This window comes from Pteropus medius, unplaced genomic scaffold, assembly GCF_902729225.1.
Source record: "Pteropus medius unplaced genomic scaffold, Ma_sr-lr_union100, whole genome shotgun sequence".
NCBI classification, from domain to species: Eukaryota; Metazoa; Chordata; class Mammalia; order Chiroptera; family Pteropodidae; genus Pteropus; species Pteropus medius.
The window spans coordinates 6,568,214-6,586,860 of NW_024342473.1; the positions used below are offsets into that span (position 1 = coordinate 6,568,214).

Below are 18,647 nucleotides of genomic sequence, written 5' to 3' on the forward strand. Positions count from 1 at the left end.
CAAACTCTCAGAGAGACAAAGAATCTTTGTGGTCAGCAGGGGGATGTTGTCCTCCTTAGGTGGAGCTTTGCCCAGTTGCCCCCTCTTCAGTACCTAGTGCAGTGGGATACATTTATAAGAAGGGGGCTGAATCTCATGGTTCAATTTGGACAATTACCCAAAAACTGTTTCCCCTGAGACTAGGAGACTGCATCTGCCCCTCATTAGATTATGAGTTCTCCTTGACAAATATTGCCAGTGCTGTATTTTGCTATGCTTCTGTGGCCTGTAGTACTGAATAAGTCTTCTTGGACGCCTTCCTTTCTCTCACCATGGTGTTCGATCAATCAATCAAGTCCTCCTGAGCTTATCTCCCAAATACTTTCAAATATGTTCACTCTTTTCTCTCCTGGCTTCCATGGCTTTAGTCAGAGCCATAGCCACTTTTGCCTGGACCATTGCTGTGGGCCACTAGCCACATGTGGCTATTTGAATTTTAATCAAATAAAATAAGTAAAATTTAAAATTCAATTCTTCAGTCATACTAGCTACATTACAGGTGCTCAATAGCCCTATGTGCTGGTGGCTACTGTCTTAGAACAGTGCAGATAAAATTTCCACCACTGAAGATAGTCTGTTGGACAATACTGATAGACTACTTCTAAACCATTCGCTATACAATTTGCTAGTTTGAGCGATCTTTAATGCAAATCTAAATATGTCCCTCTCTTAAAAGCCTTCAGTGAGTTCCACTTCCATCTACAGCGATCAGTTAGCAAGTGGTGAAATCAGTTTTGTGGGTTACAACCAGCATTAAAAACAAAACAGCAAAACAACTCAAAACAGAAGGGAAAGCACCCACGGATCTTTAGAATTGTGAGCAAAACAGTTTGAAAAACGGGCTTATGGAATATGAAATCTGAGCTCCTTAACCATGCATACAAGAACATCTATGATGTGAACCCTGGCTAACCTCTTTCTAACTCTCAACACTGGCTTGCCCTATGTTCCACTAATTTAGAACTGCTGGTGATTTCACTTTAAACGCAGCTCTTTTTTTCTTTCTTTCATCTCTCTGCCTTCGCTCATGCTGAAACTTTTCCTTGGGCTGCTAATTCCACCTTTTTGCATGGACAACTTCTACTCATCATGCAAGCCTCAGTTTAAGAAACATCTACTCCAGGTATCCTGCCTTGAACGCTCCGGGGCGGGCTGCGTGCCCTTCTCTGACCTTTCATAACATTCCGCAGACTTCCGTTAACAGGGATACAATACGGTAATGATTTTTTTAGGTTTGTTTCCGGCACTATACTGACTTCTTTCAATGCAAGTATTAAATTACTCATCTTTGTATCTCGAAGGAGAAGCACAGCACCTGGAACATACTAGGCACTCATTCAATAAATATTCGTTCAAAGAATTAACAAGGGAAGGAAGGAAAAAAATCTGCTGTGCGGACAATGTAGTGCTATGCATACTCCTGCCATCAGAGGGCGCCGACGCACCTGGGCCACAGCGCAGGCGCGCTGTGAGGGAGGGCGGGCGGCGCGGCGGCGGCGGCGGCGGCGGCGGCAGCTGCGGCGTCGGTCTAGGCTGTGGCCGGGGGAAGTGAATGGTTTTACCCAGAGGGCCCTGCGCCGCGTTTCTCCGCTGGCACCGGCGCTGCTCCCTTCTCCTCCCCGGCCATGGCGTTCACATTCGCGGCCTTCTGCTACATGCTGGCGCTGCTGCTCACCGCCGCCCTCATCTTCTTCGCCATCTGGCACGTGAGTAGCCGGCACCGGGGGAGGGTGGGCGAGGCAGTGGCGTAGCCTCCTCTCGCTCCTGGCCCGCGATCGGGGTGGCGACGGCCACGGAGGTCCGCGCCGGGGGATGGGGCGGGGCAGGGGCGGTGCTGGCCGCGCGGCGAGAGGTCGGTGCCCTCCGTCCGCCTGCCGGGGGCTGCGGATCGCCGAGGAGCCGAGGCGTGCGGTGTCGGGATGGATGCGCCCTCTGTGCCCCGGCGGAGGCCGCGCCCGCCAGTGCTGCTTCCCCGCCGGGTGGGGCGGCCGAGGTCCTGACCGGCCCTGTGGGACAGCGCTTCGCTGGCGCGGACCGTGGCCCGGCCCGCAGCCCGGCCCGCAGCCCGGCCCGCAGTCCCGCATCCCCACACCCGCGGGAGGATGTCAAGGCGCAGAGAGGCAATGAAGTTTTCCAGATTGTTATTTAATATGAATTGCCATTCTTTTCAGGATTCCTCAGGGGTATAACCCAAATGAGATAGTTATAACTTTAGACGAATTTCCAAATACTTTCCCAGCACTTGTTGGGTGTTCAAGTGGAATCACTTTTTTTTCGGATTCTCGTATACTTGTGAACTGTGATGCAGATTGGATTGATTACTTTGTTGACCGCAAATTCGAACTTTCCCCCTAAATCATACTTTGGCCTCTAGCGTTTCTCAAAAAAGTCTTTCTAGCCACCTGTGTGTTTTTAAAATCCTCAAAAACCTGAGCTTCTCTGGGGCATTTTTTTTTTCTTTTCTTTTTTCTTTTACTAACACCATGCTGCATGTTAGAAGCACATCCTTACTGGTCCCAGGAAGGAACAAGTTCGTTTCCTGTGATATAGTTCTACAGGAGATTTTTAAGGAGTCCTGTTAATCTAACACAAAATTAGAAGCAGCCTTCTGGAAATGAGCATTCATTAAAAATTTATCTTATATTTGCTTCTGCCTGCTCTCCCTCCCCTTGTAGTCTAGTAATTTGAATGATTGGGTATGTTCACTCTCATGTAAATTTTAAGTCAGGTTTTATGCCGCTAACAAGGATTTGTGCACATAGAGGGACAGAGTCATTTAAAAGGCATCAGTGTCTTATGCAAAAAAAAAAAAAAAAAATCTTAACAGAAATCTCTAGAGTGGTATCATAAATCTATTCCCTTTTGCTAATAATTTGTTTATAATTATTTTAGAACATAACTGGTTTTGTAGTGGGGAATAGGCTGTTAAACAATTGATCCCTCAAAATTTTCATCAGTAGAAATTGATAACTTGAAGAGCATGGTAGGCTCTTCTCTGGTGGAAGAACAATGAAAGATAATTTGGGGTGCATACTAGCTCCATCTTAGCCCCCGCTGAAACTGAAATGTGTGGTTCCCTTCCATCTGTAGATGTGGATTTAAGTGGCTTCCCGCTTGATGGGTGTTGTTTGTTTTCTGAGGTGGTAAGACTTCTTAGAGCTGTGGATGGCCTTTTTACATTTTGAACCAGGTTATGTTTAGTTTAAGGAAAATCTGAACTGCACTTTTAAAAAATGGGCAATTTAGTTTTAGTTTTGAAATGAATCTATCTGGGTGAGGTAGATAATTTTAAGTCCTATTAGAGAATTAAAAAAAAAAAATAGTGTACTCCATAGATTAGTGAAGAGCTTTGATCCTTAGGGATTTCTTATTAGTTCAGAGGATTATGCATCCTTTGGGAACAAATTAAAAATTCTAAATAAATAGTTTTAATTTTTCTATCAACTAAATAACCGTTAGTTTATTTTCATAGTTAGTTTTAGTATCTGTCAGAACACTCATTTGGAAATTTCAAGCATAAATTAAAATCCTGTTAACATTAATTGTTGTTTGGAGGATGTTTTTTATGTTCATGGTTACATCTGTTAGTTTAGTCTTAATTCATGTGATCGATGCTCTGTGGAGAATAGAGTTGGAGCACAGATTTATTTGAAAGCTAAAAATGCAGAAGTCATTCCCTAAAAATGTGCATCAAATTTGAAGGTTTCTGAATTGTGCAGTGTGGTATCTTTAGGGATATATCTGTTTTATTTTTTTGCACTTCTGTGGAAAATTTTGTGAACATCTTTGTCCAGATGCATTGTTGCAAAAGATTTAAGTACTGCTAGTTTAAGAATCTTTTCAGAAGAGTTTTGAAAACTACCTTACAGCACTCAAACAGAAACCCATTCAGCTACATACTCAATTAAAGTTCCTTTGAAATCATTTGAAGAAAATGTTCGATCAAAAAAAGATTAGTTTTAAAACCTAAGTTCTGCGCTCTGTTATTAAATTGGATCTTGTTATAGGCAGGTAATTTGCAGTCATGGTACTTGTCTTGAACTTTATTACCCAAATGAGTTGGGGATATATTACAACTGATATCAGGTAATTGACTCATAATGTTCATAAGTAATCAGAAATTAGTCTCTTCTAATTGTACATTTATATTTTTAACATTTCTTTGTGTCAGGGTTCATTAGCAAAGGAAAAATGCCTTTTGGTGAGTTGCGTGCTTTTTTAAAGCATAGAGCTATTGTTTTCTCTTTTCTCTTTTTATATTGAGTAAATATTGTTTGAATACTTAAGTATGTGCCAGGCACTATTGTAGGCCTGGCAGTGAACATAGCAAAAATCTTTGCTCTCATGGAGCTTACATTTTAATGTTTAATTATTTTCTTTCTGTTCCTATTTTAGTTAGAATTTTTATTAGGTCAGGTGAGTAAATTTTATAAAATTCTAGAAATTAAAAAAATTATCTTTTTATGAAGCTAAGTACTTCAACAGGGAAATAAACCAACATGGTAAAAGCTAGAAATATATGACTCCATGGAGTAACACTCACTCGTATAAAAATACTATTTGTAACCCACCAGAGGGAGGGCAGGTTGAGTACCAGTGGCAGCAATTAAAATAGCTCCCCCATAAACTTGGTGCCTTTGGCTCTTACTTTGACACCTGACTTAATGCCACAAAGTGGTGCATTGCCCCTATTTTGATTTTTTAGTACATTTCAACTTTGAAGTTCTGTGTTTAGTGACCCTAAATGTTAAAGTAACATTTCTCCAGAGTCTAAACAAAAAGCATTTTTGCCAGGTATTTTAAGTGGATGCGATCTTTTCCCCCTTATCACATTTATAACTTTCACTCATCAGGCTGTGAGAATCTGGCCTTACCCGGGCTTACCCTTGTTCAGTCTTCAGCTTGGTGACCAAATGAAATTGACCCGCATGCAGTAGGAATATACATAGGACACAAAAGGAGGAAAGACTGATAACTTTTATAGTGGCCTTGAACAGAGCTCTGCTCTTGTCTATTTGGTGCCTTTGGTGAATTGGAACAAGATGCCGCCTGGGGCACAAGAATCCTGACTCCTGAACTGCCAGCCCTTGGGTACAGAGCCTGGTGCAGAGCCCATGCCAGGGTGCTTGGCAGCAAGAACATGGGCTGGCTAGGACCCCCAGTTGGGGCTTTTTGTCCTGTGTAGAAACCGCCCTACTATAGCGGTCCTGGCCATGAAGTTGAATAATCCCTAGTGTTTCTCTATTCTGAGATAATTTCTTGCATTTCCAGATTGAAGCAGGATTTTGGAATGTATGTGTTTGGGCACAAATGGGAACAAATTGAAGCATGTGAGTCCATCTGTAATGTCCCACTGAACACTGTGACAAGGGAGGGGCATGCATAGATGCTTAAAAACACTTCACCCTGCGGGCACAGTCTGGTGGGGGGACACAAACCTATATATAAATACTCTGCTCCCTTGTGAGAAATGCCATACTGGCAGCATTATAAAGCCCTGTGTGTGGAGATTGGGTAGATAGGCACTTATTTCTGTTCAAGGGAGTGAGGGAAACCTACAGAGAGGAGTTGACGTAGGAAGAGGGTTTTTTTAAGATAAAGAGGAATTTTGAGAAATAGTCGTGGGTGGGGAAAGATTTTAAGTTGAAAAAGTAACTTGATAGCAGCATTGAAAAAGTTGAAAATTGAAGATATTGATCACAGTGGTATCAGATCATTTAAGTGATAATATAAAAGTGTTTTCAGTTCTTATATCTGTTTCTAGTTACATATTAGCACATATTGAATTTAAATTGGTACTTGTAATGTTGGTACACTTTTGCTTTTGTTTTATTAACTTCATTCAATTATTCAATGAGGGGGTCAGTTTGTTGCTGCTTTTTATTAAAGTGAGAGGTCCTAACTATTTTAATTTTACTTTAGATTATAGCATTTGATGAGCTGAAGACTGATTACAAGAATCCTATAGACCAGTGTAATACCCTGAATCCTGTAAGTTATATTGGATTTTTCTTTAGATTTTTTAAACCGTTTTTGCTTTTAACTTGATGTTTTGAAAACGGCCAATATTCTCAGTAGCATGATATATTTGTACTTTTCGAAGTAGGCAGAATTAAAAAATATATTCTTTTTCCTGTCCTGCTTGACTGTTCTGACTATTATTAATCTACTGGTGATCTTGTCAGCTGTCATACTAACAATCTTCCAATCTGCTTTTTACATTGTCGGCCAAAGACAGTTGAAAAAGTCAAAAAGATTAAAAGAGTCAAAATTGCATTAAAGGTGTGTACTGCTTTTTAGTTTAATGTTTTAATGCTACATTCATATCATGGGGAGGGTTAGGGCATTTGTATCTGTAAAATGTTCTGTTCACTGTGCTTGTTCATATGCCTGTTGAGGTTTATGATTTCTTGAAATTTCATATTTTATGCAAATGTTTGCTTGCTGGCCCAGTCAAGTAGGGAAAGCTGTTAAATGCTTATGCATTAAAAAAATGTTATATTCATAGGCACTTCTATATTAAATTATTTAGTGCATTGTTTGGCAGTTGGTTAACATAAAATGACTTTAATAGACAAGATTTATTCTCCTGTTGTGACTTACTTTGAGATAGTCTGCAAGTGGAGTCTTTAGTACCCTATCTAATTTAAACTTTGGTTATGTCCATTATGGAATTAATTCACTTTTTCAGCTGATGTTTTTTCAGAACCTTTTAAGTTGGATAATTGTTCTTAGGATCTGGAATCCTGTGTAATGCTGACCTCTGGACTTCCATGCTCTCTGAATTTTGTAGATAACAATTTGTATACGAATGTCTAAATAGTTATTTCTAATATATATCCTCTCTAAATTTCTAAAACAGACTTGTCTTACATTGAGCTCTGATGGATTTAATTATAATGTGGCTCCATTGTGTGTAGGGGTTCTATATATATTTTTGACTTCATTTAGTTTTCTCATTTAGAAAGATTCTCCTTTAGTCTGTAGGTTTGATTTTATGTAATTGGTCAGAAACCGAAAGGTTGTTTGTAAGAAAGCAGTGGATAGGTTTTCAGGAAGTAAAGTACAATAATTCATTTTAAAAATAATGATGAGAACTTGTGTAGACTTTAATTGTCTAAAACCATAATGCACTAGCATGCTAGAGAGATTTTATTTGGAAAAGCGTCTATAAAGTTAGTTTGCTACTTTATTATTGTTTCTTAGATAAATATGAATGGTAGAATAGATTTCTAGTTTGTCTTTAAAGAGCTGTTACAGTAAGACTTGATGTAGGTCCATTTAAAAGTATTAACTTCCTAGCTGTTTCTCTGCTGTTATGAAACAAAATAAGATGAATCTGCCTTCTCCTTGGAAAGTTCATTGGAAAACATGTTAACTTACTTTTGAAACTAATTGTTACCAAGAAATTTACAAGCTGAAATTTCTTCTTTTGACATCTGTTTAATAATCGTATTCTATCTTCTTTGGCTTTTCATTACTACAAAAGCCGGATGATGAGGATAGTATTAGCTAAAATCAGATGAGGGTTTTCCTGGGTTCCAGGCTCTGTGCCAAGCATCTTTATCTAGTTTTTTGTTTTTTTCATTCAGTTCTCATGACAATCCTGAAGTAGGTATAGTGTTATTTTCATGAATAGGAGGGTAAACTGAGGTTTAGCGATACTAAAGTACTTAGCCCAAAGTCACACAGCTAGAGTAGAGCTAGAATTTGAACCCAGGTAGCCTGATTTTTAAGCTCAAACTCTTGTAGTTTTCCAAATTTACTATGAATTTAAGAGGGACTAATTTCATTTTAACATTTAATGTGTGATTTCTGCCTTTTCTTAATGGAAAGAAATTCTCACTAAGAAGAGACATGCTTGGGACATCCTAATGCTACAGAAGGTTGGAAGGAAGTTTTTATACAATCATAAGTTGTGTTTTGGATAGGGTGCTGATAATTGGCCTAATAGCAGTGCATCTGACAGTTTTCCCTATTAAAAATTTGTTTTGACAGTTCTGCCAAAGTATGGGGGAAGACAAATATTATTTTAAAAAATGTGAACCTTAATTAGAGAATATTATGATTTGCATGTTTAACTACTCATTTCAGCTGTATTTTTTCTGGATACTAGTTTTGTGTAAATGTTGATTCCTAAATGGGATAATTTTTGTACCACTTAATGGGGAAAATTTCATTATTAATAGATTGGAATGATTAGAGAGGACTGGTTTTTATAAGAGGTATGTAATAAAAAGTTCTGGACCTATTTTTGAGAAGCGAGAGCATGGTATTTGTTTCATATTAGAACTGGTAGAGTTGTGGATTATCTTTATTTTCACTCTTAGTAAAGTATATTGTTTAAGGCAATGGAGATCATGCTTTCAAATCATTCTCTCCCCATACCTCAGCTTGTAAGTATAGGATGAAAATTTGGGTAATAATTTATATTATGAGATATCAGTTGGCTTTCAGAGGGCTGAAATAAGCTTATTATTTTTTAAAGAAAAAGTTCATAATTTAAAATAGGATTGTGAACAGCAGCCCTAATGGAAATCCTAATGTCTATTTTTCTTGATTTGTCCTGGTTGTAGTCACTGAGTTTCAGAGGTTTCCTATGGACATTTTCTTATTTAGTGTAGGTGTTTAACTGTGATGTTAAATAAATGTTGGCTTAAAGGTTCATGTTAGTTACAACTTTATAAATATATGCAGAGTTTATCGTTTGTTAGTATAGTGCTTAAGTTTGTAGAAAATATCTGGTTAGTAGTATAGATTAGTTGGTTTTACTGGGATTTCATTTAAAATAGTATTCATTAAGGACTTCTTTCTATACCTTTAAATTGGAAAAAGTAATTTGAGAGTATTAGAAAATGGGCTTGAATATGGAGTGTAACTATAATGTTTCTACAGCTATGGTTTCCCCTCAGGAAAGATCTGATTATGTTGAGGATTCATGTAATTTTAATTGGGTATGATGCAGACTTTTGGGAAACTGACTTTGCAGCTGTGACTTGTAGGAAGTCCTTTAGCTGAAACTTGTAATGAAAGATGTTGGTATTTCTATTGAACAAAGTCATTAGGCTGAAACCTTAAGAATAAGAAAGATAATTTAAAATAAAGCATTAACTCCTGTTCATTTTATAAAAAGCATTTTGCTTGAATTAATTTTCCTCACTTAATACTACCTACTATCAAATGATTTATTTTGTTCTTGAGTTCTGAGCTTCTACAGATCTGCCCTGTCTGTAGCATTTCATTGGAAAGCCGGCTTAAAGAAACAGGAAGGCCATGTAAGAATGGAAGCTCAGGAACTGGGGAAAATTCCAATTTCATGGGTCAGAACTCAGTCTGTTCCCTCCTACATTGCAGAAAGCACATCGTTTGCATTAGTGCATATTAGCATTCTTTCCTCCCTGACTGTGCTGAGATTATTGGCTGTTGGCTTTCCATTGAAAAATTACTTTTGTGCTAAATGTGATGTGGGTTGCTAAATAGTGTATATGTAGCTTTCCTGGTTTATGTTAAAGACTTAAAAACACTAATGTATAAACTTCTATAGGAGAGTGTTTTTGTGTGTGTGTGGATTTTTGTTATATCATGTTGCATGTGATCAGATATCTCATTTTTGTATTTTTATCATTGTTGAATGGTGGAAAGAAAAAAGCACTCCAATTGATTAGCAAAGAACTGTGTTTGAACAATCTGGGTGGTAACTTTGTATAATATAATCTGTTGCTATAAGAATTTGAGTTTTAAATTTTAAGTTTTATCTTAATTCTTTTAGTGCAAGCTATATCTTCTGGTCAGTTTGCTTGTAATCTTGCTTTTGGTAAAAAGGTAAATATAGGAATAAAACTCAGTAGCGCCTTTATCTTTGATTCTTTGAAAACAGTGATTTTTCACTATGGAAACTTGGTTGCCACCTGCTTTCCAAATTAGCATTTGACTTAATGCCCAGGCATTTTGATGACCGACTTGTATTTTTCTTCCAGCTCGTACTTCCAGAGTACCTCATCCATGCTTTCTTCTGTGTCATGTTTCTTTGTGCAGCAGAGTGGCTTACACTGGGTCTCAATATGCCCCTCTTGGCATATCATATTTGGAGGTAATATTTAGATATACTTCTAATATTTTTCTTAATTAAATTTTAATTGTACTATGGTCGATATGGTTTTCTTACATGTTAGTCACTGAAATGAAAACTGAAAATTAGTTGGCATTTATTTTAAAAATCAAGTAGATGAACAAATAACTGTTTTAATAACCTCTTACGGAGCTTACTCTTTAAAGAAGTTTTTTAAAAATGAGGTATAACTTACATACAATAATGTGTATAAGTCTATAAAGTATACAGCTCAATGAATTTGTCCATACATATACACCCGTCAAATCACCACCCAGATTGAGACATACGATCTCCTGCCCTGCAGAAGATTCTCTTGTGCCCCATCCCAAGGAGAACCATTGACCTCTAGAAACTTAGTTTAATTTTGCCTGTCTTTGAACTTGATGTAAATCTATATGTATAATGTGTACCTAACTTCTTTCTCCATGTTTACTTTATGACTTTAAATTTGGCTACTTTAAAAGATATTCATATTTCATAACTTCTAAAAGTTCTGTCTTATCTGTATAGTTTTTTGTTTTAAATAGGCATGTAAAAATCTCATTGCCCTTGATTTTAGGATCTATATACCGAGGAAGTGTTTAGGTGTATAACTGGTATCACAACCATAACTGACTCTGGAATGGTTAAAGAAATGTATGTATAATTAGAGATAGAATGAGAAAAAAGAAGGATAAAGCAAGTGTGTTAAAGGTGAACATTTGGAACATCTGGGTGAAGTATTCTTGTACCTTTTCTGTAAGTCTAAAATTATGTTAAAGTCTTATTTTCTTTTTATAGTTATTCCTGTTAGATTTCCGATAAAGTATAGAGGAGATCAGATATGACTTGTTTAGCTGTCCTGTTCTGCTCATTTAGGGGCTCTAGTTTTAAAATTAAGATGATAAAAGGAAAGAATCCAGTCTGTAATTAAAAGTATGATTCTCTATGTGGACCACCTCTCATCATATCAAATATTAGGAAAAGCCCTCCTTCCCCTCTCAAAAGTTTGCTCCCTTTCTGAGTGACTAATAGACTGTTTTTATTACAGGTATATGAGTAGACCAGTGATGAGTGGACCAGGACTCTATGACCCTACAACCATCATGAATGCAGATATTTTAGCATATTGTCAGAAAGAAGGGTGGTGCAAATTAGCTTTTTATCTTCTAGCATTTTTTTACTACCTATATGGGTAAGTTTAAAAAATAAAATTAAAATATGATTTTACTTTGCCACCTAAAAAATTTGCAGGCATTATGGTTTTAACACCTTGGAATCCACTTGAAGAATAACTCAGTGTCTTGAATGGTGGTAACTGGTAATGACATAGTGTACACCAGTGAATTCATGCACATTGACTAGGAATACACTGGTACTTAGCAAAACATCCAACTAGCATGCTGTCAGGGACAGATAGTTTGGGCAAGGATTCTGCTTCCTAAGTTTTCAGACTCATTCAGTGAGTGAAGGGCAGTCCTCATTCTTATGGCAGAGTGATGATATTGGGAAGATGTGGCTTGGTGAGTTTGCAAAGTTTGCTTACTTCAGTCTCCAGATTGTGTTTAGTTTTTCTTTTATCATTCTTCATAAACTATGTGCTCTGCCCTTTATCTCCTGGTTTGCTTGATCCGAATGGGATGAATGAAAGAAACAGGATAGTACAATTATTGATTTTTCTCCTTTTCTACCGTGATGGACTCGTCATTCTTCTAGGCCAGGGTTTCTCAACCTCAGCAATGTTGACATTTTGGGCTGGATAAATCTTGTTGTAGGTAACTGTCCTGTGCATTGTAAGATATTTAGAACAGCATCCATGGCCTCTACCCACTAGATGCCAGTAGCACCCCTTCTCCCTGTCGTAATAACCAAAAATGTCTCCTGTGGGGCAAAATTGGCCCTACTTGAGAACCTACTCCTCTAAGTGTACTGTAGGTGAGATAAAATGGCTACTTATTAAAACTAAAAAAGAACTCTGTAAGGTGTGGAATTATAATTTTTCTTGAAGCTAAATAAATACACTTTTTTCATCTTTTATTGATATATATTCAACCAGAGAGGGCTTTCCACCTGATTTTCAAAATATGAAGGAAATTAACTGTATGAGATGAAATCATTATAATAATTAGCTTCCATTCCCTCTAGTCGTTACTTGAAAACTTGCTAATTATTAGATGGTAGGTTTATATTCATAGTTCTCTTTACATCATATAAATTTCCATGATAGAAAAGTATGTGTGAGGTGCTAGACTGGAATTTAGGAAAACATTATTTTTTATGCTTTTTGAGGTTATAACTGAATATGAGTATCCTTTAGTGTATCTACAGATGTTATTGATATATGAAACAAAGATAGTGAATATGTTCTGAAAAGTGAAATTCCACGTGTCATTCTAATTCCTGTTTTCATTTTTAAGTTTCTGTAACCCATGTCTGGAACAGTGCTGGCATATAGTAGGCACTTAAAACATACTTGTTGACAGAAAAAAAAGACGAATGATTGGATAAATGATAAATTTGGAGATGTGCAGTTGTGGGAAAATGTTCATCAGGAGATGGTGGCACTTAGGCATTCGTTTGTTTTAAATTGTCTATTGGGTTTTCTTACTTTCTTGCTTTGTATTTCCATGTAGAGATACATTTTTGAACTACACTTTCCCACATCTTTCTATAGAATTTTCTGGCATTCCTTAAACCTAAATCAAATGGTTATTTTGCTTGTTTGTCCCCTTTTTTAAACCCTATTGCTGTTGCCTGGAGCTTTTCTCTAATGGGAAGGTTCCTTAATTGACCATTCCTATCTGTAAAATGGGGATGATAATAATCCTCACCTCCTTGGACTGCTTAGAGGATTCAGCGAGGTCATATATAAAAGACCTAACTGGGCCTGGCATGAAGTGAGCCCTCCGGACATGCTTGCGCCTATTATTAGACCCAACTTCAGAGCAATGCACTGTTTTGGCTTTTTCCTCTAAACTCTGATCCCCCATTAAGCTTTCAGCTGTGCTGTTCTACTTGCTAAAATTGGAAAGGAAATAGGGGACAAGTGTAGCATTTGCACTGAGCCAAGTCCTACCGTAGGCAAAAGTCCATAAATGCAAATTAAAACCATATTGTGAACTTGTCACTGGTCTTTTTATTTTGTGTGATGATGTGATACTAGAAACTCATTTGCTATATAAAGCAGACTCACCTTTTTGGTGCTCTTAGCTTTTATAATTAGGAATGTTTGAATTAACAGCCTTTTTCTTCTTTTCAGCATGATCTATGTTTTGGTGAGTTCTTAGAACAACACACAGAAGAATTGGTCCAGTTAAGTGCATGCGAAAAGCCACCAAATGAAGAGATTCTATCCAGCAAGATCCTGTTTCCAAGAGTAGCCTATGGAATCTGATCAGTTACTTTAAAAATTGACTCCTTATTTTTTAAATGTTTCCACATTTTTTGCTTGTGGAAAGACTTTTCATATGTTATCCTCGGATAAAGAATTTAAATGGAATTATGTTTAAATTAATATAAAATGATTACCTCTGGTATTGACAGGTTTGAACTTGCACTCCTTAAGGAACAGCCATAGTCCCTTGAATGATTGCATTAATTATAGACTGTCCTTAGTCCATTGGAAGCTTTTGTTTATAGGAACATGTAGGGCTCATTTTGGTTTTATTGAAATGCCATCTAATTATAAATTAGCTGTAGATATCAGGTGCTTCTGATGAACTGAAAATATATATCTGATATGTGGGAAACTTCATGGGTTTCCTCATCTATCATGTAGGTGATTAAATATGGATACATTAAAAAAGTAAGGGTGGGATTTTTCCTTTGACTTGAGTATTATCCCTGCATATTGCATGAATGAAAGATTTCCCATATTTCCATCAGAGTAATATACTTGCTTTAATTCTTAAGCATAAGTGAACATGATATAAAAACATGCTGAATTATGAAGAATGCATTTAAAGCTATTTTAAATGTGTTTTAATTTGTAAGACGTTATTAAGAAATTGGTTATTCTACTTACTGTTCTAATCTGGTGGTAAAGGTATTCTTAAGAATTTGCAAGTACTTTAGATTTACAAAACGGAATGAGAGAAAATTGTATAACCATCCTGCTGTTCCTTTAGTGCAATACAATAAAACTCTGAAATTAAGACTAATTTTCAGTGCATTATTTTAAAGATTACAAATAGCTATTTCATAAACTTGCTTAATCCATAATAAAGACATATAACTCAATTTGAAAAAAATACTAGATGAGTTTTTTTTTTTTTTTTTAAATACCATGTCTGGATTTAAAAAGGAAGATTTTTAAATGGTTAAGCACATTACATTTTATTGTCACTTGACAAAATTTATAACCATTGATGGTGCTGCATCATCATTTTTCTTACCAATTTAAAAAATTATTGTGGCACTTAAAATGTTTTAATTTTTTTTCCTTTTTGAAACAGCAGATTTTAAGATAAAATGACTTATAAATTTGAGTTTTTGCTACTTCTTGTAAGGCAGGTAAATTATGGCTTGCATGTTTTTATAAGCGTTTTTGTGCTTTATTTGGGTTGGGGAAGTTAAGGCAGTTGAAAATAGTGCACATGGTTCAGAATTTCTTAAAGGATGAAAGAAAACCAATATATAGAAATTCCACATAATGATCAAGGGAGTTTATGGGTGTCTTTGTGGCAGTCTAAGAAGCCCTCGAATTAGATGCTGTTTTACTTTCTATTAGTGAAAAAATGCTTCCCCACCTTTGGGAGAGTAGCTGTTACCGTTTTGCGATTGGGTAATGGAGTTGAGTACGTTGAAGAGAATAGATCTACCATAAGATTGAAGAGTGTCTTATTTCATAATGAGAGAAGCTTTGAAGACCTTGTTTTTGCTAGTCTGGAGAATGCCTTGAGGGATCTGACCTTTGGTCTGTTGTTGCAGTAAATTATTTATTGAGCACTTGCTAGGCAGTGAATATTCATGCTTTGAGTATGAGCAGTGATTCAGTTTCTGATCCACCTAATTATGTCAGCACCCACTTATTATTATTCTTTCTTGTTCACAAGTATTTTTGATCATGAAAGACCTGGCCAAGTCTTCTGTCCTCCAGATAAGTTCCCTGGGGCTGTTACTTTCGTATTCCTGTCAGTATTTTCACAAGCCCTTGCTGTCTTAGCAAACATTCCTTTCTAAGTTTTAAAAAACATCCTTTTAATAATCTATTCCAGGATATTCTCCAGAATTAATGCAAGATTTATTGGTTGCAATTTGTGGAAGCTGCCTTCTCATGCTTCAGAATTTAGATTTATAGTCCTTAGCTGATTCCTCAAAGATGATCGACAGTGAGGTTCACCCATCTTGGTGGTAGGTTGTTAATTCTTAGGCATGTAAGTTTTTAGAAGATTGAGTACCTTGATGGCTTCATTATATCTACCCATCTTTACCTTTTCTAATGTTTTATGAAATTAAATCCCTTACCAAGAGAAAGAAACAAAGTACATTTGACAATATCCCATTAACTCTTCCTTGCTCCGAATTTAATTTGTTCCCCTCATTAATATTTTTGGGTAGCTGTAGACTTATGTTATTTCTGCAGGTCCAGCTGAGGCATAGTTAGCCTAGATTTGTAATCCTTCCCAGCTTATATTAAACTGCTTCTCCCTGTGCAGCAACAGCTGTTTATTTAGGTACTCCTTTTCCTTGTTACAATTTGTATTGTTGTCATATGCTTTGATTTATCTTTAAAAGCTTTCCAACTCTCAGAAACCATTAGTGTAACACACTGTGGTTTATATTTATACTAACAATTCTTTGTTGCTATGACTACTGTAGATTCTTCTGAGTTAAAAATCTTATATAACAAGTGTAGTCTATTTAGAAGTTATTCTCTTGAGTCATAATACTATATAATGGCAATATGTCCCCTTAGTACTAAGGAGGTATAGGGGTAGAAATTTATTTGAATGCTGATATCTGAATTTTATTAATAATGTTTGATGATTTTCATAGTGCTTAGCTGATTTCCCTACCCTCTACCCCAGGGTGGAGGAGAGTTGGGTCCCAGGCTATAGACAGATTTTTAATTTGTTTGAAATTTGAATTATTTTCCATGAGAAGGTGGGGAGGAGTTGATAGGAAATGATCAGAAATCCACTTTTGACATGTATTAGGTACTACTAAAGCATTTTAGAAAACCTCATGCATTATACCGTGAACTGCCAGACCTACCAGTCAAGTTCAGATACCCAGATAATAATGGCCTTTCACAAAACAACAAAGTACATGGCAGTTTGCAATGTGTCTCTTTTCAAGCCTTTCAGTATTTTTCAGCTTGAGGACCAAACTAATAGTTCTCTTAAGAGCTCTTCTCTGCTCCTCAAATCAACATATTTTGAAAATGTCAGATATTTGCCTAGGAAGCAAATAGAGATGTAGATATACTTTGAAAGTAGCAGATATTTTCCCTGGTACAACATTTCTCTTTTCCTCTAGTTATGTTTATGATCAGTGTTAATGTGTGGTGCAAATAATGACTTGTGTATCTTTCATACTCTGCAGGGGGATGGGCTTTCATTTTTGGCGTGGCTACATCATAGCATTGTGATAACTGAGCCCATTCACATAATGATCTGTATTTAAAAGTATATAGTTTACTTTTTAATACAATTTAATGCTCATGAATGTGCATTTCTCAATAATCAATTGTACAATATAATTGTAAATCAAATTCTGACAGCAAAAATATTTTAAAACATTCTTTTCAAAGAGGAAAGATAAAAATTGATACTGTGTCTAGCGTTGTTCACTAAAGTACTCATATTCTTCCTTTTGGGGAACCTAATAATGTTAGTCTCAAATAACTACTAACTTAAGCTCTTTTGCTTAAACCAGTCATTGATCTGCAGTCAGACCAGGAGCTAATAAATCTCTGGTACCAGTATAGCTTAGAAGATGGTTTTTAACTAATGGATCTCTGGTATTAATAATATAGCTCAGAAGATGGTTTTGAACTAATATTCCAGGGTGATGCCAAGAGGAAAAAAATGTATTTCTGGATATGTTGAATAACTTTCTTAGCACAATTTTATTTTGGTTAAAATTGAGCATTCTGAAGCTAAATGTCTAAAAGGAGTGAACAGTTTTGCTGCTGCTTCTGCTTGGTGTGGAAAATAGCATTAACTATATAAGGTGAATAATTGGTGAAGGGATCAGAGTGAAGATTTTATTCTACATTAATATACATTGTGGAAGTGAAGATGTATTGAATGTCTTGAAATGGAAAAGAGTAAGTTTTTGTTGCACAATGCTTTTTCTAAACATTTACATTTCTTCGATTACTGTGTTCATGTATTCTGAAGAAGAAAATTTTAATAGACTGGTGACAGGATAGACCCTGAAACTACTAAGGAAAACGCAGAGTGTAGTTAGCCATCTGTGTTCATGGTTTATTAAAATCTAAGTTAATGGTGCTGTACCACTGTCCAAAGAAAATGCCCTAAGTAGTCCTGCCGTCTTAGAGTTTGCTTGATTTATTTTGCTTTTGTATATTTAATAAAAACCGTCTCAAATGTTTCTTTGTGTAGTTTATGGATAATGGTTGAATCTGTGTTAATTGAATTTCAGCAGCTAACTTGTTAAGTCTGGCTTGAGTATGACCAGGACTCTAGATTGTCTCTGTCTCCCCTCACCTATTGTTTTGAGGGAGTATCCCACAGGTTAGGCACAGAAGATACTTTCCAAGAATGTTGGAAATTAAATATTATTAAACTTAATTGGACAATTATATTTGAGTAGTACCATGTTTCTCTGTTATGGAATAATTGATGTTTGCCTTACACTTGGTATTAAAGTAGTTTAGTCAAGCATTATTTAAATGTGGAAGGCTTAACTAGCACTTGCAATGGAAATTGAGAAATGCATACACTTTGAAAATCAATTCATTATTAAAGGATTTGATAATTCCATGCCAGTATTTTCCCTCCATTTTCATAAGTATTCATGAATAAGCTGAATATTTATGTATATTGGGAGAAAGCTAATATAAGATTTGGTCATGTCAATTTCAGTGACTTCCTAAATTTTAATAGAATACTGTGCTTTTTAAATTGTATTTGGTTGTAATAACAAAATCATGAGAAAGGTCAATCTATGATTACAGCCTGTACTTAAAAAAAATAACTTTCTTGCTACAACTTTTGGTATTTATTTTGTTAGATAAGAAATCCCTTGTTTAAACATTCGGATACTAGTGGGATATGTGACTTTCCAATCTTTCTTAATATTATAAAATCTTAAATTCTAGAAGCAGTGCATATATAAAAGGATTAAAATATTGATTATATTATGGTACATAGTGGTTCTCTGGTCTGAAGTTTTCAACAGCACTAGTCATTGTTTTAAAGTATTCCCTGGTGAAATTAAAGTAGTTCAGCAGCAGCAAGAAGAGTGTGAGACAAAATAAGATTTTTGGTAATTATATAATGATTTAAAAATTGTTCTGATGTGACAGTTACTTGGCCTTGTGTGTAAG

At 36.1% G+C, this 18,647-nt stretch overlaps 1 protein-coding gene across 1 annotated transcript; it reads left to right on the top strand.

The window, feature by feature from the left end:
* Positions 1-1,563: 1,563 nt before the first annotated feature.
* On the top strand, positions 1,564-14,289 carry CNIH1 (cornichon family member 1). Its single transcript, XM_039865095.1, has 5 exons — positions 1,564-1,745; positions 5,962-6,030; positions 10,017-10,129; positions 11,181-11,324; positions 13,389-14,289. Exons 1-5 carry the CDS (start codon positions 1,665-1,667, stop codon positions 13,414-13,416), a joined length of 435 nt encoding a protein of 144 aa, XP_039721029.1. The 5' UTR covers positions 1,564-1,664; the 3' UTR covers positions 13,417-14,289.
* Positions 14,290-18,647: the final 4,358 nt, after the last annotated feature.

What these genes read in the sequence shown, in the direction of transcription:
- CNIH1 (XM_039865095.1), top strand. Translation starts at nt 1,665, where the DNA reads ATGGCGTTCACATTCGCGGCCTTCTGCTACATGCTGGCGCTGCTGCTC. An exon ending in TTGGCATATCATATTTGGAG is followed by an intron (nt 10,130 to 11,180) that starts GTAATATTTAGA and finishes TTTTTATTACAG; the next exon opens with GTATATGAGTAGACCAGTGA. An exon ending in TTTTTTTACTACCTATATGG is followed by an intron (nt 11,325 to 13,388) that starts GTAAGTTTAAAA and finishes TCTTCTTTTCAG; the next exon opens with CATGATCTATGTTTTGGTGA.